The sequence below is a fragment of the Marmota flaviventris genome, chromosome 7 (genome assembly GCF_047511675.1).
Source record: "Marmota flaviventris isolate mMarFla1 chromosome 7, mMarFla1.hap1, whole genome shotgun sequence".
NCBI lineage: Eukaryota > Metazoa > Chordata > Mammalia > Rodentia > Sciuridae > Marmota > Marmota flaviventris.
Window position 1 is genome coordinate 7,068,603 of NC_092504.1, and position 22,450 is coordinate 7,091,052.

At 45.9% G+C, this 22,450-nt stretch overlaps 1 protein-coding gene across 4 annotated transcripts; it reads right to left on the reverse strand.

The window, feature by feature from the left end:
• Positions 1-3,843: 3,843 nt before the first annotated feature.
• Znf518b (zinc finger protein 518B) lies at positions 3,844-21,068 on the reverse strand. Of its 4 annotated transcripts, XM_071614146.1 has the most exons (4): positions 20,988-21,062; positions 18,305-18,647; positions 12,813-13,046; positions 3,844-10,431 (listed from the first exon to the last, which is right to left on the reverse strand). In XM_071614146.1, the coding sequence occupies exon 4, from the start codon at positions 10,247-10,249 to the stop codon at positions 7,007-7,009; it is 3,243 nt and encodes a 1,080-aa protein (XP_071470247.1). In that variant the 5' UTR covers positions 10,250-10,431; positions 12,813-13,046; positions 18,305-18,647; positions 20,988-21,062; the 3' UTR covers positions 3,844-7,006. The 4 variants fall into 4 exon arrangements, with proteins under 4 accessions (XP_071470247.1, XP_071470248.1, XP_071470246.1 ...); XM_071614147.1 differs by lacking the exons at positions 12,813-13,046; positions 18,305-18,647 and having other exon boundaries at positions 21,019-21,068; XM_071614145.1 differs by lacking the exons at positions 12,813-13,046; positions 18,305-18,647.
• Between the last annotated feature and the right edge of the window lie 1,382 nt (positions 21,069-22,450).

Genomic DNA, 22,450 nt, shown 5'->3' on the forward strand with positions numbered 1-22,450 from the left:
GACATCAACCTCCCATATGCCCCATCCATGTTTCTCGCTCGTGGCTAAAGACACCTCTCCAGTGTTTTAATGGTGAGATAAGTGACTTACTGATTCAATAGCTGATACCTATTCTCTGAAACAATTTGCATCAAACAGAAATAGGAAAAGTGACCTACTTTATTCTATGAGAATAGTATAGTCTCAATAATAAAACAGTATAAGGACAGCACTTAAAGAGGAGATTACAGACCAGTATCACTTACTTAAAAGATTCTTCGATCTGTAAACTCAGCAGTATATACATATAAATGGTTCATGACAAAGTAGGGTTCATGCCAGGAATAAACTCAACATGAGAAAAATCTATTTAAGTGATACACTACATTAGGGTTTTTAAAAAAGAAGAAAAAGCAATTCAAAATTATATAAACTGAATATATGTAGCTATAAAAACTCAAAGAATTTATGAAAGAGCAGGAATTGCCTTAAGCCAGGTGTCTTCCAAAAACTTATGACAAAAATAGGTTTTTGAAATGGTGAAACTCAACTCTTTTCCAATGTTGATTTCTTTTTAAATGCTAATCTTTTCTCTGCATAGGAAATAAAATGCACCCATTTTGATTTCAATTTCATATCACAGTGGTCAGGACTTTCCTGAAGCCCTTGAGCAGAAGAGGTGGTGGAGCGTTTCCCTGGAGCGCTCTCCGTCCTGCTGCCTGGGGAGTCACTCAGTTGTCTAAAATACTGAATTTGTGTGTGAACCAAATTGTGCTGAACCCACTTGCATACTGCAGATATGATCTTTCCCACCTTCTTCTGAGCTTTGATTACGAGACCTATAGGTTTTATTATAGTTATTGCAAATTAAGTATTTTCCCCCAAATAAAGGGAACCAATTATAAAATGTTACAGGTCTGGAACAACTTTACATCTTCAAACACATTAACAGAATGAACAGGAACACTATGTTTCCAGTAATGCCAGTTTTCTGCAAATGCATCCAGAATTTCAATTTCTTCCAATGAAAATCTCAAGTTTGACCATCTGACTTAAAAATGCATATGAAAGAGCCAACAGCCAAGAATAGACAAGGCCGTGGATGTACCTTTATGAGACCTGCTGTGGAGATGTCTCCACTTTGTGTACATCTGTGTCAACAGTAAACTACCATCTGAATTAACTTGAAGCCTCACAGCACAGTGAAATGTAGTGGCACAGAGACCCTGCCATAGGACCCCCAAAATATGAAACCTGGGTGTCTGGGGTTGAGTTAGGGCAGGGAGGAGCCTGGACACCCAGGCAATAGGTATTGGGCCAGCAAGGTGACGATCTGCCTGGAGCTTACTTGTGAGACTGTGGCTCCAATACAATGAAGGCATTTTTTTTTTTTTTCACATAGAAAAATATCTGGACCTAGAGCCTTTTGCAAAATATTTCAACAGGTGTAGAGCTGATGGATTATATGTTAATATGCCTACTGTCAAGTCAAAAAATTATGTTCTTGATATTGAATTTAATATGAAAGAGTTAGGAAAGGATTTCTAAAATAAAACACAAACACAAAACCAAAAGGAAATTTTCTTTATGGGTTCTTAAGAGTCTATATTTCTTTCCTAAAGTTTAAAAACAAATTTAATAGGAGACTAGATGAAGAATATCAGCAGGTTATTCACAGGAAATCCAAACATCCAATAAACACTTGTAAAGGTACACTACTTCATTAGTAATCCAGGAACTGCACATGAGCCTAATCAAGTACTTCTTCAAGTTTGGCACTTTCAAAGATGAAGTTCCTGCTTCTCCATATCTTCAACAATGCTTCTCAGAATGTTCAATTTCACAGCTCTCAGGTGGCAAGTTGCTTTCCGTGTGGACAACTACCATTTATACTTCTCCAACATGTGTGCTGGGCATCATCCCTGCTGCTGCTCCTCTGTATACTCTTATGGGGGCGCCGAGTAGCCCCTTCCCGAGACTGTGATTGGGAGTGGGCATCTGTGCGTTGCTTCTTAGCTGTGCAGGATCCTCTCCTCTTGCTCTTGTCTTAGTGACGGAGATGCTCAAGTGGTCCAGATGGTGCAGTTACGAGAAGGGACCCTCTATAAGCCCAGGTCCCTAACAGATGAGGGGAGCTGAGTCCCCTCATCCATCTGTGTTGGACATATAGTGTGAATGAGAAATAAGAATCTGTTTGACCAAGTAGGATTGGAAAATAAATGATACTCTTAAAGTCCGCTGAGCAACACCAGTTCTCTAGGGCAAAGACCTAGAAATAGGGCTGCTGGGGCACTAATACAGAAAGCTGGCAGAGAACTGGCATTTCTTGAACGTTACTCAAACCCAGGCTAGCACACCCTAGCTTCAGATTCATAAATAAAGTCCAGTGCTTCCTGTCAAGATGCTCAGACATCACACCAAGTGCCCTGGTATTTACAGTTTGCTTCCCCTTCTCCCATGCGGTTTAGCATGGCAGCCATCAGGAATGTGGATACTTGAAATTGGCTGGGGTTACAGAGAAACTAGATCTTAGTTTTAAAATTAAAGCAATGTAAAATATCTTCCTGTTAAACACTTGATTTAACCAAGGATTGTTGTAGGATTGCTTTTTATTGTAATTGAAAGATTTAACATTAAAACTGAAACATGTCAGGGTAAAATACATGCCAGGTTTTATATTGCTAAAAAAAAAAAAAGTGTATTGGGTCAAATCGGTCTTATTAAAGTTCACACCTGTTCTTTTTGGTGTGATGGCAGGTGGCACAGACTGGCTTGCACTGTGTTCCTATTGGACAGGGCTGCTCTGCACCAAGTCTACATTCCTTGGCATGGAGTCTCATGCCAGTAAGGTCGCCTGGGGCTGGCACCTTAAGGCAATGGTGGCAAGTGGAGCTGTGACCATAAAGAGCTCTGCACATAGCAAACAGGGCCTTGTGGATGTGAGAGGCACCACAGTGCTCCTGCCCAACACTGTCCTAGATGTCCCTTCCTCCATCCCCAAGGGAAGCTGGTGAATTGGAGCTATTCTGAATCCTCCTGAGATGAAGCTTTCTTAGTCACTGCACTTCTTAGCTGTCCTGCCTCAGTCCTTTCTGCCCGTTCTCTGTTCCGTTCACCACAATGAGCCTGCCTGGTAGTCCAAGCCTAAACAGACCCCTCTCCAGGCTGCCAAAGCCTCATGGGATCGCTACACTCTTCCCCAGAACCCTTGTCAAAGGCGACAACACTATGGCGGGGTCCTACAGGACCCAGGATGACGACTCATTTCAGCTCACACAAACACCATTGGACCAGATTGCTGAAACGAAGCAAAGCAGCCCTCCTCTCCTCCTCAGGCTCTGCTGACATTTCCTGTCCCTTGACTGGGACCTGGGAGTAAGACAGGAACATTAAGAACACTCTTCAAATATCCTAATTGCCCTTCTTCCCAAGTATGTGTGGATTCAGGTACAGGGGTCAGGTATGTCTGGACAGGTGACTCAACCGTGCAGACACTCCCAGGGCCAGTGGGCTCAGGGACCTTCCACCCGTGCCCCTTGACTTGAGAGGCCAGACATGTGAGGGGGTGAAGTGTGCAGATTCCTTCTCTGCCAAGCCACTGGGCATGGTAGGAAAACTGCCTCTCCCCTCCCACCACCATCCAAACCACATCACTTGAAATTTAAGACCAAACCCAACAAAGTCACCAGCTTCACCTCAGGGTATGCACGAATAACCAGCAGTGCCCGATTCCAAGCACTCGGTGGAATTCAAAGCTCTTGGGCTGTACAGATTGATTCCTTCACCTCATGTAATCCAGACAGGCATCATAGACAGGCTGTGCAATGGCCACCTTGCTTAACATGTGAAATCAAGGGCAGAGAAAATGGTACAGTTGCTTTATTTAACAAAACTTACTCCGACATCTCTATCTATATACAAATGTGTTTCAAAACCAGAGCAGCAGACACACAAACTGTTAACCCAGGAATTATAATAATGCTTAACTTGTTATACAAAGTTTTGTTTTCCGATCAAATAGACATTCACGGATTCAAAAGGTGGAGCAGCATCACGTCTTTATTTTTTGGGATGGCTTAGAGAAGTCCTAAAGAAAGAGCAATGGGGCTTTCGAGGCTAAGTACCTTGTGTTCAGTTCAGCTCTGTGTAAGGGCTCACCAAATGTTTTGGACTGGGGATAAAAATTTGAATAAAATATAATCTGTTAGGAGCATATTTAGTGTTTTTGTTTTGTTTTTTACATTTTTACTCTATTTGCCTATAACAAATATAACAAGTTTGCCTATTTCTGGTCCCCAAAAGTAAAAAAGCCTACTTTAAAAAATAAGTTTAAAATAATTTTATTAGTACTATTAATAAAATGTAGTGACTGGAGATCCTTCAAAATCAAGGGAAAGAGTATTCAACACTGTCCTGCCCACTCCCTCCAATTCTGTTAGAAACTTGTTTATCTCATGACATTTACCTACATGTTAATAAGCTATTTTCTAAAGCTATTTAGGGAAGACAGCCACTTTTGTTTCCCCTTTTCTATGAATTCTAGGAACACTTTGAACTCCTTAAGTACGTAGTTCCAAATGTCCCGAAAAGGTCTGCTACATATTCTACTCACAAAATTCAACTCCACACAAGTACTCGACTTGTGGCTTAGATAATACTTGAACAACAGTCAGTGCTGTCAAAGGTCAATATTTCACGTGGACACTTAACACTCTGAGCAGATAGATCCAGGGCTAGCTCTTGGCTGGCCCTTTCAGGAAGAAGCTACTAAGTGGTGAGGTATCGAAGATAAAAGTAAAAGTCACAGCATTTTCTTCCCTTCTCTCCACATTTTAGGTTTCTTTACGCTAGAGGGGTGTACGGTGTAACATGGATAAGGTTTCAGAATGCTCTTATGTGATGCTGGTTCACATAAGCCACTTACCACAAAGCACCAAATAAAAAAAGACTAACAACTAAATGTCATAATAAAATGATTCACAGGGGTGTCCACTCCTGTTTGTTCATATAAATTAGATCCTATCACATACTGTGCTTTCATTTTCTAAAAATGAGATCAAACCATTATAAAAATGTACTTCCAAAATAAATTATTTCTAGAATATAAAAATGTTTTACATTTTCCCAGCCCACATATCATTATAAAATAGGAAATCAGAAAAGTAGCTATTGCAACTTCCATGTGGTAAAAAATATTTATATGTGTACACACACATATATACACATATATAAAAAATGCAAGTTTTAAATTCCAATAAAAATTAGCCAATTAATCAACTTAATGATCATGTATTGAATTATACCTAAGAAATGCTGATTATCTATGAGAACAAACTTCAGAGGAGTACAATCCCACATATGAGACTTTCCCATGTGGGAAAAATCAGGAAGTCTCCATTGACAACCTGGTAAGTCAGAAATCCCTGGTGTCCTTTCCAGATGTACTGCCCCAGTTCCACTCTGCACTGTTAACCACCCCGAGGCAGGCCCTTCCTGAAGGGGAAGGGTCATTACTGCACCATCTGTGTCCTGCCTGAAGGTCAGCTCTCCGCCTGGGCATGAGAGGACTAAAATCCAGCCATGGGGGATGTTTACAGCTGTCCATCTGCCTGAAAGCCAGGCTTATGCAAGGGCGGGGCTGCTCCTAATGTGTGCAAAGGTGCTTTGCAGCTCAGGCACAGTGCAGGCGTCTGTGGGTAGAAGGACTGATCTTCTCCCAGGAGAGGTGAGCAAGAGAACACGTGTGGAGAAGACAGATGGGGGCAGATTGTTGCACTGAAAACCAGGGAGTGTCTGCTACCACCTTGACAAACACAAGTGTGTAATGGGGCGGGGGGGGGGGGTCCCTTCCATTTTGGTGATTCCTGACAGCTTCTACTAAGTTTCATGAGGAAAAACTGTGCCTCTTCAGAAAAAATGGCCAAAGAGAGTAAAGTCTGACCTTGGAGAGGTGTCCCTGACTCCAGTGATCCAGGACAGCAGGCAGCATGCACCCCGTCTCAGGACGAGTTCCCAAGTGAACACTTCGCCCCTTCCCAAGGTACTTCCCCAGTCACCCTGAGCTGTCATCCCAGGGTCCACCTCTGCTGTAAGAAGCCACTCCCTTCACCTTTGAACTGGTCACTTAATTTATGCTTGTGGGAGTTTTAAGGGGACTTGACTTTAGATCTTTTCCTTCATAAAATCCCCCCTCCCCTAGAAGGCACATTCCCTATCCAATTGTTACAATTCAGGATTTTTAAAAGAAAGCAAAAGCTAACACTTGGAAATATTTGCTTTTGTTTCATAATGCCTGTTGTTGAAATAGTAAATGCAGGCAAACCCTTGGAACTGTTCTTTAAAATAGACAACATGAGCACAACTCCACAACACATACACACTCAAGAGTACTACAGAGTGGGGAGGGGTTAAAAAGAATGCCATTCCCACTATCCTTTTTTTTTTGCAGTGCTGATGATGGAAGCCAGGGTCTTGTGCACCACTGCGCTATACTCCCAGGACCAATATGTCAACTTTTTAAAAAATAAATTTAAAACAAGTAATACAGTAGAAAATATAATTCTCATTATGTACCAAATATTCAGGAGAGGAGTTAAAGCAGAAACAAAGTGGAAATGCACACCGAAACGTAGATTTAATTCTTCAGTAGCATTTATATAAGGAGCAGGTGTAAATTATTTTAAACTTGCTCCTCCTAACTGGAATATGAAAGATTTGTATCTACTCAGAAAAATGGATACTAAACAAAGAGAGGTCTTAGACCCCACTGAAAATCTGTTGAGAACTTCACATCCTTTCTCCAGAAAAATGCATGTACATCCATTTGTGCGCGCACAATTTCAGGGGCTTTAAATACCTCCCAGAGTCCAGACATGTCCTGGGGAAGAATCCACATTTCCACAGGGATCTGAAGAATCCACAACCCTCATCCCCCTAGACTGCATTTCTCCTATTGAATCTGGGGGAATCATCCCCCAAACAGAAAAATTAAAAAGAAAAGCAAATCACTTCAAAGACCACTCTTTCCTCATTTGCCCTTGGAAGAAAGAACATCCCAGTCTCTAGTTGCCTCTATCAAATGCCGCTGGCCATGACTCATCCACTCTTCCTGGTCCTCATACAGCCGCCCACAAAACCAGCACTTGAATATACACTGGGACGAATCATCGGGCAAGGAGTCCACCACCTGGTAGTTGTTTTTATGAACCTTTTTCAGTTTCATTTTCAACATCATTTGCCTTTTGAGCAGATTGGCATCCTCCACGTTCTGGTAGGTCAGTCGCATGTGCTGCCGTCGAATGCCAAGCTGACACCTTGTCCTTTCTGATAAAACCACCTTGAGGACGTTGCCCTTGTACTTATTGATCACCTTCATCACATTGGTCACTTCTGGTGAGTCCACATCAGGATGATTTAGCACGATGACTGGCTGGTTCCGACGGGGGCATTTAATCAACTGATCTGGTTTGGCGGCCATCAGTCGGAGCTGTCTGGCAACCTGAAAAACGGAAGGATCCTTGAGGCAGCGGTTGGCATTGGCCTGAAGTTTGCTTTTCTTCTTGGATGAATTCACTTGCCTGGTTTTATTCCTACTCATTGGAAGACTCCTGGACAGCAGTCTCCCTGGCCTCCTCAGGTCACTACAGCCATGCTGTCCAGGCCCAGGGCCAGTTTTCCTAGGGATGGCGCTACACATAGCATCCTCTTTTCTTGGTTTAGGCCGAAGAGCTGTCTCGAGACCTGGGGACATGTCGATTGGCCCACTGTCACTGGTCAAAGGCTGCAAGTCTGAGTCTGTCTGTTTCATGGGGCAGTAAGGAGCTGGTTTTGGTAACTGTGCTTTGCTGCAAGGTATGCCGACAGGTGCGTCGCAGGTAGCCTCTATGATGTGGGCATCCTCAGAGGAGTTGAGAACCCTCAACACGGCCCCTTTGGGGATCAGCACTGGAGTGGCCACATGAGCCTTCCTGGTCCCTCTGCTTTCAGTGTTCCCCTCACTGCCATTAGCAAACTGTGGATAGACCTGCTGATGAGCAAGCTGTCCACTGCCAGTGACATCATCTTCATTCTGAGGTGTCTGGAGGGGACCTGTGGAAGTGCCTGGGCCAGGAAGTGACAAGTTAATGTCCTGAATGCCTTCAGGTGTTGCTTTGGAGGTTCCCTTTGACGTGGACCGACCCCGTGCACTATTTGCAGACAAAGACGAAGGCTTGCCACAGGACTCAATCAGCTGGGCGATCTTTCTGCGTAAGAGTTCAATTGACTTTATTTTGGATGTTGAACTATTCCACTTAATGCCCTCTGGGACATTTTCAGACCCAGAGCTCAGAGAAAATACTGATGAGATGACAGGGCCCTCGGAAGTCTCACTGGTCCTTTCAGAATTCTTCAATTCCCCAGGGTCGCCTCCAGGCTCAGATCTAGTTCCGTCTTCCCCTCTGGTCATATCTGTGTATAAATACTCACTCTCCTGTGAAGGGGAGGTCTGGCTTAGATCTGAAGCTGCCTTGTCCTCTGCCTGGTCACCTTCCAGCTTCCCAGGAGAGGAAGCCATTTTAGCAGGAACATTGCTCTGACTTCCAGGTTCCAAGTCACTCTGACTGACTGCAGGTAGTAAGCCCTTTTCCCCAAAGAAGGAAGTGGCTGGAGGTGTCAGAGCCAGATGAAATAACGGCTGAGAGTCACTGTGCACATTTCTTCCATCTTTTGTGAAAGAATCGGCAGCTTTAGAAGGAAAAGGGTCTGAAGCAGCTCCGAGACCACACATGGCACCACTTTTCAAGACAGAGGCTGGAGAGTGACCTTTTAAGGAGGTAAAAGGAAGAGCGGTCCTATGTGAATACAAATCATTCCTTGTCTGCAAATTCTCAACCCCATCAGAACTGAGAAGGTGTTCCCTGTGATCCTGCACACGGGAGCCAGACACAAGATCACAAGACCTCACCCACTTCACATCTTTCAGTTGTCTCTGAACTGAAGACCGAAGGTTATCTACACCTACAAGTCTTCCAGTGTTCCCTTCTATTGCTAGTGACTTTATATTTTCTGCAGAAAATACATTTTCTGGCTCCTTTGAACACTTCTCTTTAGTCACATGCTCTGGATCGCCTCCATCGCCACTGCCAGCTTCCAGGTGACTCTTTTCCTCCAGTGGAAACAGTTTGAGAAGGAGCTGCTGTGTGCCGTTGACAACCTTCACGTCCATCAACTGGGCTAAACAGTTTGCAGGGACAACTAGCTCCGCCGGGGCCACGACCGTCAGTGGCACACCGGGTTGAACGGGTTCCTTTGAAGGAGATAACACTTCCACCTCAACGCTTTTGTTCTCAAACAGACCAACTTCATTTGGCTCGGGTAAGGTCATTTGATTGGGAATACACACAACATCTTTCTGGTATTCCTTTGATTCAGGTAGCAATAGGATATTGTGAATTTTGTCTTTATTAGCATGAAGAGAGAATCTTGAGAGCTGATCCGACAACCTGTTCTGAAATGCGGTCCTTAGGCTAGGGGCCTTTAAGAGCTCTATGTTCTGTCTGGAAATGCTAGTTCTTTTTGGGTCCAGCTTGGTGGCAGTTTTGAGAGGTCTCTTAGCACCAGCCCTCTCATGGACTCTCTTCCTGTGCTTGACAATGTAGTCATTTCTAATAGCACCATAGTCACAGTACTCACACTGATAAGGGAATATGCCCGTGTGCTTCACCAGGTGCCTCTGAAACTCCCCCTTTGTGTAGGAGACGTAGCTGCAGTGGGAGCAGATGAATCTGATCTCCTCGTGCTGCAGCGTGTGCTTCCTGTGCTGCAGTGGGTCCTTGGTGGAAAACCGGCACTTATCACAGTAGTATTTGCCTGGCTTAAAGTTCCTCACCTTGAATTTGTTATTGATGGGACTCGAGATGGCTTCGGTTTTGTTTCCAACATGAGTGGCCCTGGGATCCCCATTCATGAAGTGAAAATGGGGAGGAGCCGTCTGAAGGCTGCATGGGAGGCAGACATATCCGTCTTCCGTTTGGCCTTGCCCAGGACCCTTCTTCAAATCTTGAAGAGGGACTTTGTGAACACTTCTGCACTTTGCACATGTTGCAATAGTCATCATGGCAGCCTCCGCCTCCGAGCCCTGATACAAAAGGGCCTGTGCTTCTTGTCTGTCTGGCCGAGTTGCTCTGTTAGAATTAGGGTGTTTGGGTGACAGGGTCAAGGAGTTATGTGTGCCATTCATTGGGGTAGCGTACGAAGGCTCTCCAATATCCTTCATCTTCTTTATTTGCATTTCTAGAAAGAGCGGACTGAAATTCAGAAAGAGTTCACATGACAAAATCCTTCGGAGGCACCCTGCAGCACACTGTGCTTGGTGGCGGGTAGGTACTTCACAACTTTTCTTTGGTACACTGCCACTGTAGGAGCATGCTCCAAAATATGACTGCTGTCAATCTTCTGACATTCCAGGCAACACTATAGGAAAACAAAAATCACAAAGCATGATCAATATAAGAATTCAAGGTTTGCTTAAGCCATTATCAAAGTTACTCTACATTTTAATGGCCTTGGGAATCTGATGGTAAATCTCAATATGTGATCTTACATGTGTGTTAAAGTAACACTCCGCACAACAGAGCTGGCAGCCGAGTTGATATTGAACACATTTTCAAACTAGGCCCCCACAAATCACCACGTTAGGCTATGAATGCAGGACACTTGCAGGAAGGACTTTATAGCAGCCATTAGAAGAGCCTTTGATCAGTGAAACTTATTTTTAATTGTTATTAAGAAGCAGTTTTTCAGGTTTAATGTCATATTAGCCTCCCCAAATCTTCATCCCGGACTTTTTCAGTTTGATTTTTGAATATGTGAGTCAGCCAGGTGGAGCCAGGGCTCCTCTCAGTCCTCATCAGTTTGGACGCCAGCTCTTGCTCACACAGCCAATCTGCCAGTGACACAGACAACATTGTGAAGACAAAAATTACTCCTTCAACATCTTACTGAGCATCTGTCAAGGGCCAGGCATTATTCTGAGTGCTGCAGGGCAGTGGACCAAGGCGGACTGGTCCCTATGCTCAGGTGCGCGATGACAGAGGACAAGCCAAGCCTGTACTCACTGTCAAGCAGAAGGGGGAGAACTGGGTAGGAAACACGGTAAGCCAAGGCGAGGAAAGACCTGGCCTTGGGATGAGTGACCTAGGTGTAGAGTAGAGACCTAGGTGACTGGGGTGTGACCCCTACGTGTGTCCTGGAAAAGTCTCCACAGAAAAGACAAAGGTCGCTGGAAAGTGGGCATGGTGCACTTGAGGAAGGAGGGAGGAGTGGGCAGCTGCCAACATGGTCAGAGGGACAGGGGACTGGCTGAGGAAAGCTGTATGACGGGTTTCACAAGACAGGGGCTTTTCCTCTGCCTGAGATGGAGGACCAGGTGAGGCCTGGAGCAGCGGCATGACATCTGATTTATGCTCCAACAGTCTCTAGCCGCCATGAGGCCAAGACTCTACAGGAGACAAGACGATGGCAGTGGGGAGACATGGACGGCTTGGGTTGGGCAGCAGGAGTGGCCGGTGTTTCCCAGAGCAAGGATCCTTCGACACTCATATTCTACATGTTACTCAGGGACTAATTTTCAACTCATCTTTAATGGCACTTATTTTTTTCAAAGTATACAGAACCAGGAGCTTGACAGAAACCATTCTTGCCAGAAGCCTTTCTTTTATGATCTTAGAAAACCACTTAAATCTCTGGAGTTCAAACTGTCATCTGGTCATTAGAATTAAGAACGCCGATCCAGCATCACCCACAGAGCTGCTGTGATAACTAAGACACTAAAGCCTTTCTCCAAGTGCCAGGAGGCACAGAGGACCTCAGGTCTCTTCCATGGTGGGCAATATGAGTGTCGGTCAGCAGCCCAGGGCCATTAGGCCAAGATCCACACAAAGGTAGTGGGAAAGTGCTTTCTGTAGGGTGAGAAGAAGCAACTGCTACGCATTCAGACCTGACATGAAACTTGCCCTTCGAAAACAGCTTTGAAAAGCAACAGAAGAACGTATAGTGTACAATAATAAGCCCTATTTTCTCCTGCAGTGTTCTCTCCCTATTCTGCTGTGAAAGATAGTGACCTTCTTTCAAAAGCAATTTCCAGTGTGCAGTCAAACCCTGATGGCATCTAGAGACTCCAGCCCTGTCCAGCCTTGCGTGCACATGGCATCCAGGCAGCTAGTGGACACAGGCCTGGGGCTGAAAGATGCTGTCCCTCTTCTCCACCTACAGTAGGGCACCATTGCTTGGGAGGAGACACATGAAATGCCCTGAGCTGGCAACACATGACACAGGAGGGACACATACCTTCTAGTCTACTGCACTCCTGGTGCAGACCACAGGCTCCTCTTCAGGAGTCACTAGAGATGAGTGCACTTTATTTTCCAGATCTATAAACTAGGTTCAGTGAAGGGAGTTAGAAGGGACACAATGAACTTCTAGGTGGCCTCAGGTGAATTACCCATCTGTAGCTGCTCGTTCATTTATATAACACAAGGCTGGGCCATGTGATTTCTAAGACCAGTCTGATATCACTGACCCTTGAAATCTGACTTGACCACACAAGAACCCTACATCTGTATGTTCATGCCAACATTCTTAGCCAGCTAAACCAAGCGCCACAGCTGCACTTAGAACCCCAGTGAACCACAGGCCCAAAGGATGCAGAGGCTGAAGTCAGGTGATAGAAGGATGAGGTCCCTAGGTTTCTGCATTCTGAAGGAGCCTTAGAATCACAGCAAAGACACTCTCCTGGGCTGCAACCGTTGGCTAGGGAATCCCAGGTTCTGGGGAGAGGGCAGGGGAAGAGGTACCTGGTGTGGAAAGCCATTTCAGGTAAAGCTGATGTGAAGCCGATATTGTAAATCACCAGCTAAAGTGTCCAGCGACACTTCACCTTAAAACTTCCCCACCACTGACCACGCGTCAAGCTCCTCCTTTGTTAGGCAGCGGATTTTGCTTTTCACCTAGTTTTCATTGTTAACAATTTATCCTAAATGAAACAGGAACTGGCTTCCTTGTAACTTTCTTCCATCTTGACACTGGAGCTGCAAGAAAAAACAACTTAATCACTCTTAATAGACCAGCTAATAATCTGCACATCTCTTATCTAGTAGTCCTTGATTCTTAATTCTGTCCCAAAGGTTTGAATACCAATCAATACGTAAAATCTCTTCTGTCATCTACCAGCCTCATAATCCAGAGAGAGACTAAATTACTTAACCTAGCACAACTTGCTCATCAACTGTTTCAACATATAATTCTCAAAAGTCACATGCCAACATTCCTTTTTTTTTTTTTGAAGAATTGTTCAACCCAGGATTACATTTGCACATTTCCAGTTTTTCAGCGTCTTTCTCAGCCTCCACGATTTTTAAAAAAATCAAGAAATGGTGTTTTGCCACTTTCCTTTCCAATCTTTTAAAAACTTAGAGGGTGTTATTCTTCCTGAAACTTGAGAACAGACTGGACTGCAAGATCATGACCATCAGCAAGAAGTGGACAGCAACTGGAAAGAAGTCCCCAGAGAATCAGGCTGGTTCTGATGCCTGAGAAACACACACTTTTTTTTTGAGGCACCTCTGCAAAAATATCTAAGCAGCTGTGTGCGCGCCTCAACGTATGGTAGGGCTATATCCCAATAAACCCACTGTAAATCGAAAACATTGTAAGTGAAAAATGCATTTAATCCGCCAAACCTACTGCACGTCAGAGCTTAGCCTAACCTGCCTTCAATGTGTTCAGAACCATTACCTAGGTCTATAGTTGGCAAACCACCCAGCACAAAGACTATCAGATATTCATGCATTGAACACCTCATGTTATTTATTGACTATAGTGGCTATCGAATATGGTGTTGGTCATTACACTTGCGGTTGCATGGCCTATTGGGAGTTCACTGCCTCTGCCCTGCATCATAATACTGTTGTATTGCACATCACTAGCCTGGGAAGAGAACAAAATTCAAAATTAGGAGCATAATTTCTACTGAGTGCATGTTGCTTTTATAACAAAATCATGAGTAGAACCATCATAGGTTAAACACCATCTGTATTCTGAACTGAGAATCCATAGGAGCAACTGATAATATGAAGCACGAATCTTTGACCTGCAGTTTCATGGGGGAAGCAGGGAATCTGGCCATGAGTGCACTGTCAACTGTTTGACAGCATCTTTCTTGGCTTCTAAACTATTTCCAAAATAAATTAGTATTACTACTTTGCAATTTTCCTCATTCTTGGTGGAAAAGATGGGAGGTTCCTTCAATACAAAGTTCCTTTTGGCCTTTGCAAATCTATGGCTAGTTGCAGCAGAGTGTGGCCCATGGAATAGCTCAGATGTAATACTTTAAGATAAAGGTAAATGCACAGAGCAGCAGGGAACCACAAAGTGGCCAAGATATTGGTATTTGCATATGAATACTCCTGAGAGCTCCCAAACCCCAGTTCTTTGCATACAAAGTCCTCTATCCAAATACAACCACCAGAGAGGCTGAGTCTTCTGGATAAGTAATTGCTCAGTGGGCTGATAACAGAGGATTATATAAACACAGTAGATAAAGATTTGTGCATGGGTGCACTGGATGCTGAGGGCACTCAAGAAAACACCACACTAAATCAGTGTCAGAGTTCACAGACTTTCCCAACTCACCCAGCCTTACAGAAGCCCTGCACTTGACTTCCTGGGACTAGAAACATACTTTTATTTTTCTCTTTCATATAATTTAGAAGTGCTCTCAAAAACACAGAAATAATAGTCTTGTTATCATTATGGCACAAAATGTCCCTACCATTTAGATGCCTGTTTGGTATAAGCTATTCAAGCAGCAGAAGTGAGCTTTTCAATACAGAGTTACCTACAGCAAAACCCCGCATGACAGCCATGCAGGAGAGAAGCAGCCCTCTGCCTAAGAAGCCTGCTGTCCGCACTGTCTTGTCCTCCTCAAAGGAAAGGCTTGGGAGGAGGCCTAACACTCTCTCGCACTGTGTGTGTGTGTGTGTGTGTGTGTGTGTGTGTGTGTGTGTAGGAGGTTCCTCTTCTTCATTTTTGAGCTTACTCGTCCTGATTTCCAAAATACTTATTATGGGGACACGAGGGAAAAATCGCTGAGTTTGGAAGAAACCAGTTAAGTGATACTAAGGATTATAAAATGTGCAAGATTGTATAAGTTCTTACTAAAAATGAAGCATCTGACTTCTAAATGCTGGAAGTGACTCATGCTCAACAGAATTAGCAGAGAAATAAGAGGTAAAATCATGTTTAAAGCTATAGATTCTTCAAAGAGACTACAGGGTTTAAAATCATAGGATTTCCTAGATGTGAGGCCTGGGCAAACTGATTCCTTACCAGGAGAGCAGACATCAGCAGGACCCCCACCCCCAGGGCTGTCATGAGGACACAGGGTGAGGTGGTGAGGGAAAGTGCCTGGATAAGTTATGGGCACACTTTAAGTTGTTAAATCTATTACTTTCTATTGTTTTAATGAAGAAATTTTGCCAATCCTAAGAGGGGCTAAATTACAGGCTTCTTAGCTGCCTAACAATTGCTCTTTCCAGAATATACACTGAATTTCATTTTATAATTTTAATCACAATTGTTTGATTGTACAGATTAAAACAGTTTACCTCTAGGGCAAGACCTCCTGTTAGTTTTAGTGGCAAAGGCTACCAGCTGCATACAATCTCCACAGAACTTTGGGTGTGAGCTGGTTACTGACCTGCCTTCTTCAGCCTGCTCCTTGAAGCACAGCCACACCGTGAGAGCCCTGTAGCAGGAAGGTACCTCTGAGCTGGATGTTAGCGTGAAAAAGAAGAAGAGTGGCAGGCCTATTATATCACCTACATTTTCGTGCACGAACAGTGTCCAACAAACTCAGAGCTAGTAGGCTGGCTGCTGGCATCCTCTGTGGATGAGAAGCCAATGGAAGCAACTCTTTTCAGGCATTCTGACTTAAAAACTCTGTCTCACTGTGGCTCCCACCACATCCCTCACTGGGGCAGGGGTACAGCTGATATGCCCATGAAAAGCACAGGAATGGGGCTGGAAGGTCTAGGGTTCAAACTCTGGTCCTGTCCTGTATTTGCTGGGTGTCTAGACAAGTGATTCCTCTCTATTTGTTGCAAGGAAACAGCTTTACCACCCTCAAACTTAAAGGGCTATTAGGAGTAGACACTGGTAAGGTATGTAAAGTCCCCAGCCCAATGGCACAGCCACTCAAAAACTGTACCTGAGTGTTCCTTTGTCTCTTTGGCTATAAAAAGGCTCATCTTACTAGTTTTTCCCAGTGACCCAAATTTTAACACAATTTTACCCTAAGTGCCCAGAAGATGTAGAAGAGCGACATCGGATAAGGGTAAAAAAGAAAGAAATCCGACATTTGCCATGTTAACTGGACATACTTCCTCAGTAGGATATTTAGGAAGAAACTGTTGCCTCAGCAAGAGCTTTTTCTGACCATTACAACAAATCAGAATTGAATTGAATGGATAAATAGATCTCAACAGGAAAAAATAACAATTAAGCATTGCAATCTTTATGCCAAACTACCTCACACTTAGAAATGACTGAACTGCAAACTGGGTGCCATCCTGATGGCCAAAAATTACTTCTAGAGGTTGCCAACAAACATGCCTCCCTCGGGACCTGACATTTCCTTCTGAAACTGTAGTGCATGGACAACAGACGGGGAGGAAGGCTGCAGGAGACGGTTCCTCTGTTCTCCAGATGAATGCAGCTTGGTGTAACCCCGGAAAGCGTAATGACCCCGGAGAGCAGGACAAAGTCCAAAATCTAGGTCTTGACACTAGTTGTGATTTCATACTGGTTAAGCTGGGCCTGGGTACTCTTACTTGTAAACTGGAAGGAAGAAATGCCTAACTGTCGTGGTGCTGCCAGGTACATGCAGGTGGCTTTATGCTGGGCAGAGACATTTTATCATAAAATAAGTCAACGTATATTTGTTAAGGTTCTTTCCACCGTAGGAGAAGGCAGTAAGGTCCAGAGAAGCAGAGATTAGCAAGCTTAACAAATGAGCCTAATGGAACAAAGGTCCACACCCACCCAAGCTAGGATCCTCAATCCTGTCTACAGAGTTCTTTGGGGATGACTTGGCCCAGCTAGGCACATCAACTGAATCAATATTAGGAAACAGAGGAATTTTAAGGCTTCTCCCCCTTCAACAATTTGAGAGAAAAACCTTTCAAAAGAAAGTGACTAATGCTAATGTCTATGAAGTTTAAAGCTTATTGTTTTATATATGAAAAAAAAAAAACATGCTAAGGAGTAAATCTATATTAGCATTAAGTATATATAGAAGATAAGGAAAAGGAGTACTGCAAGCAATATCACAAGATTCCACATTAAAGAAGATTCCAAGTGACTTTGGATGCTCTTAATGATGCTAAAAATGTACACACAGATTTTTGGTTATTTCCATTATTTTTTTTTTGCCTCTGGAAAAATACCCAAAATTTTGCAGAAAAAAATGAGTTAGGAGTTTAATTAAAAGTATAATCAAACAGAGACAAAATCTCCTCCTCCATTAGTGGTTCTTACCTTGGCTATGTAAAGGTGAACCTTGTCAGGACATGCCCAGGATGTTTAAGGAGGTCCCTGGAACAGTGGGTTACCTATTGCACACTGGAGTTACCTGGGGGCTTTAACAAGGATGCCTGGGCCCTAACCTCCCAAGACTCCAGTTTAACTGGAAGGGGCTGAGGGCAAGGGGCAGTCCAGACACTGAGGTTTGTAAAGTTTCCCAGGTGATTCCAATATGCAGCTGAGGTTGAGAACCACCTGGCCCTCCAGCGGGGCAGGTGCACAGAGAAGTGCACGGCAATAATGACACCCTGGATAGTACTTTATACTGGAGGCAAGGCTAAGCCACTGCCTTGGGACTGTAATGGAGTGACTAGACAGGAGGTCTCAGGGTTCTACCCTGCCTCGCCATGTGACCTTGGTATGTCACTGATTTTAAGGTGGGTAATGCCACAATCTACTTTGCAGGTTCTCAGAAACTTGAATGTTCCTGGTAGTGCCTGGCATGGTATGACAACAATGAGCACAGAGCAGATGATCTGATCCCCACACCCACCATGGGCTGCTGTGCCTAAGGAGTGTGACAGAAGATGGGAGAAGAAGATGGGTAGTTTCAGTGAGGATCCCTACATCAGGGATCTGAACAGGTGTGCTCAGTGGCTGGCTGCTTGTCAATCCTGAAGCACCATGGCTCAGGTGAGGTAGAAGAGGTGCCTGCAGAAGCAGGTTCATGTTACCTGGGTACTCTTCAAAGCAAGCCTTCACGTACCTGCTTCTTCCAAGAGCAAAGGTCTGCAGAAAGTATGAGGCTTTGCTAAGGCCACAGGGTTGGAGATCAACTGCTGCCAAAGGGTGTCAAATCTAAACTGCTTTCCATTACTCTGCCGTGTCAAGCTGTAAACTGAAGCCGCAGCCAGGATCTCCTGCCACTTGAGTACTGTTCTTACTTCCTGCCTGGAGCTACAGACAAGAGTCAAAATGTTGCAAGACTCAAGGGCTCTTCCTTCCCTTTCAGGCGTCCTTCTCTTCTCAAGCACCGAGGGCCACTGGTCTCAAAGCTTCCGGCCCTGAGTAGGCGTCTACGCTTAGGCTCAGAACCCTGGGTTCCACAGCTGCCTGCAACAGAAGCCAGACACTTGGATTTACGTCCTGGAGCTGCAAATCCTTGGTTTCTTGGGCACTTTTCTCCTAGAAAATAGGAGGAATGAGCTCCAGGAATGCCTCTCAGACACTGGTGTGTGTAGCAGTCACTTGGGAGCTCAAATAAAGAGAGGAGTCCCAAGATTCATGTGACCTAATGCATCAGATGGCTCTTTTCCTAGGGTGGGGCCCAGGCATGGGGTTTAAAATTCTTCCCAGGTGATTTTTAAGCTACCTACCCCCTTCCCATGATGGGAGAGTCTGAATTAAATGATCCAGCTGCTTTTACTTTAAGAATGAACCCTGGAAATTATAGTGGGCTGGGTTCGAATATGTGAACCAAAAATGCAGTAGATTACAGGCAATGTGAGAACAATTGAAGACTGGGAAAATCCTCACTGGTGAGGCCCCTTTACCATAACCAACATCAGTGGGTTGGCCATAGAAGGCACTCAATACAACCGGATGAAAGAATGAGGGAATGAATGAAAGCAACTGAAAGCAACGCCTTCCTAGTGACAATCATAAAATGTTCTTTGTTCTTCCTCTCACACAAACACTAGCCCAGATCCTCTTACTTAAAGGCAAATAGAGCAGGAGAGACAGAAGTGTGATTTTTTTTTTTAATGGTTGTTACTGGGTTTTTAAAATCTACATTAGTTTAGGGTAACATGTCAGGGAGGAGTCCCAATAAAAGAATGCTCTCCTTTGTTCTTTTCAAAGCACACTTGTAATGAATGTTACAGCATACAAAAGGGTCATTTTTCAAGGTTACTATATTAGACTCAAAATAGAAAGTAAGCAAAAAATTCATCCTTGGTTAAAAATATCACAATTTAAAAATTGGAATGATCTATTTGTATTCTACTTAAAGAAACCATATAACATTGGGTTCTAAACCATATTTTCTGACTTGCAATAATACCCTTGGCCTGTATCTGTCATGGTGTACAATCATGGGTTGGGTTGAACTTTGCACAGGTGACTCAGAAGGACTGGGAGACATTCCCATGCTCCTTCATTGCTCTTCTATAGTCAGGTACTGCAGGTTTCTGGAGGCCACAATTTTCTTCCAAGGTGATTTCAATTCTAAACTTGCAGGACAATGTTCTAAGGACTCCAACACAATATTACAGTTTAGCAGGTAGGCTTCTATTTTTAAAGAGAACAAAGTACTTGGTATTTCACTTTTTATTTTGTAATGTTACTCTGACAAATCATTCATTATCCTAGTTTTAAAAACCAGGGGCATTTTAAGGGGATATATTAAATACCAGCCTACATGCAGGGGTTAAATGTCCTCTTCTAAGGCTTTCTTTTCTTGGTTACCAAATGTTCATTCTTTCGCATCCTTCTCTTGGCCTTTTTAAACTGACCCCAAACCCCAAGCCAACAAGGGGGGGAAAAAAGGCGGGCTGGGATGCAGAGGGCCCACAGAATGACACCAGGTTTGGGGGACAATTCAAAGCTTCCTCCGGCGTAGACCCCTCCGCTCTGCTCCCCCACCTCATGCATGGGTCCTCCACCGACAGGGCCTTTCCGACAGGACACCCTCTCCGACCCTCCAAGGAAAGACAATGAGGTCTGGTTCTCAAGTTTATTGTTGGCACGCTCTCACCGACGGCACCCTGATCCGAGGCCAGTCCACGTTGCACAGCGTGGCGCGAGGAAGGGAGGCGCGGGGACAGAGAGACTCCCTCGTCCTGTACCAGGGGCCGTCCGGGTCCCCTCGAGGGGTCACCGGGCGATCTTCTAGCTACTGAAGACCAAAGAACGTCAACGCCGGCCTCCGAGGCCCGCAGGAGGCTTTAAAAATGGCCTCTTACACACTTCCTGCTCGAGCGACCGGTAGGGATCCTCGCAGGCTGCATCATTTAAAACCTGGGGGCGGGGACCCGCGGCCCGGCGGCCACACCGCCGCCAGCTCCGTTCTCCGCGCCGGTCCCCACCCGCCAGCCCGGGGGCGGCGGCACAAAGGCGGGCGGAGGGCCAGGGAGGGGGCGCGACCCCCGGCGCGCTTTGACCCAGGTCCCCGCCGCCGTCCCCGCCCCGGCCGCGGCCTGTCACTCGCTGGCGGGAGCCCTGGCGGCGCCCCCTGACCCCGGCCCCCGCGGGGTGCCTGCGGGGGTGGGGAGGGCGCGCGGCCCCGGTGCAGGCCGGGGGTGGGGACACCCTCCCGGGGGCCGCGGGCCTCCACACGCGGGCGCCCGCCGGGTCCTCGTCAGGCCCCCCGCCCCGCGCTGCTTCGAGTCCCGGTCCGCGCCTGCCCCGCGTACCTGGCCGGGGCCCTTCCCTCCCGGTCAGCCACTCACCCGGCGGCCAGTCCAGGGTCCGGGTCCTTACCCAGGGGTGTCTACACCGCCAGCGTCCGGGGCTGCTGCCGCCGCCGCCGCCGCACCCGCTGTAGGTTCCTACCCGGGGGGGCGGAGCCGGGACAGCGCGCGTGCGCAGTGCGGTGGCTGCGGTGGCGAGGCCAGCACCAGAGGTCCCTAAGTCTGCGCCGCCCCTTGGCTTTGAGATGCCCAGGGCCTGAGCTCTCCACCTCGCCTCGGTGGCTTCTGGGCCCTGCTTTGGACTTAACACCGAACCGGGGGCATTGGCATCCACAGCGCGCAATGTCCACACTGAGGGCGCACATCAGCAGCTTCCTCTGCGAAAGGAGAACTCCTTTCACCTCCTCTGGTAGCCCAGCAGACAGACGTTGGTGAGAGCCTGCGGGGGTCCTGGGTCCTGAGGAGTGGAGCTGGGCCCCTGCCCGCACGGAGCGTTTAGTCCTGCCACAGGTGAGCAACAGCGAGAGCACAGGAGCTCAGGTCCTCAGCCCCCAGCTTCTACCTTCTTGCAGAGAAGAGAAGATAGGGAGGAAAATGTCACATGCAGCAGTGAAGGGGATGGCCCCGGAGTCCTGGATTCGAATGCCACGCCTGTCATCCTAGCCATTGCCCTTGGACCTGGAGGTCCCATGACTTCTCTTAAGTCTCGAGGTTTTCGTTTCTGTTGCGAGGCTCAGAGTAGATCACGACTGTGGGAGAGACTGATGGTGTGAGCTCATTTAGCGCCAACAATTTTTCCCTCTCCGCCTAGACTACAGTACTCTTTTCAGGGAACCAGCTACTGCTCACATAAGGTATGAATCTAGGGTCTTCAGGAAGAAAGATGTATCCTCTCTGAGTAAAGAAAGGAACCATATGGACAGGGCACCCTAATCAGTGATCCCAATGTAGCTCCCCTCAAAATAAAACTGCTCTCCAGAAAAGAAAACTGCCCCCCTAGCAAGGGAAGATTGTGGCAGGGTGGCATCCTCACTGGGAAAGGTGTGTTTCCAAGTCCTGATAGGGGCTGGACACCAGCCTTGCCCTTCATCCTATCTATTGGCTGCGGAGGTCAGAGTGCCTGGACCTGGGCAGTATACTGCACAGAAGACTTGCAGGGTTGCAATATTTCCCAGGATTCCCAGCACACAGAAGTGGAGTTCAGGAAGAAAGCGCCAGCCAAGAGGCCAAGACCTTCTACCCTGAAACAACAGAAGCCTGGCAGAAAGAATGTTGATCCTAGAGGTGGTGCTCCCCTCCCCTGAGAAGTATCCTCTTGAACTGCTCTGATCAGGGAGCTACTAGACTCCTGTGCTGTGTCTCCTAGGGCTTAAAGAAGCAAATGGACCCCTTCTTAGACAAATACATTGAGGTGTAGAGTTCAGAGTTTCCCCCAAGAGGAGGATAGGTTAAGAAGGACATTGAGAATAACAACTGTCCACTGAGAAGCTCAGCTGTCAGAA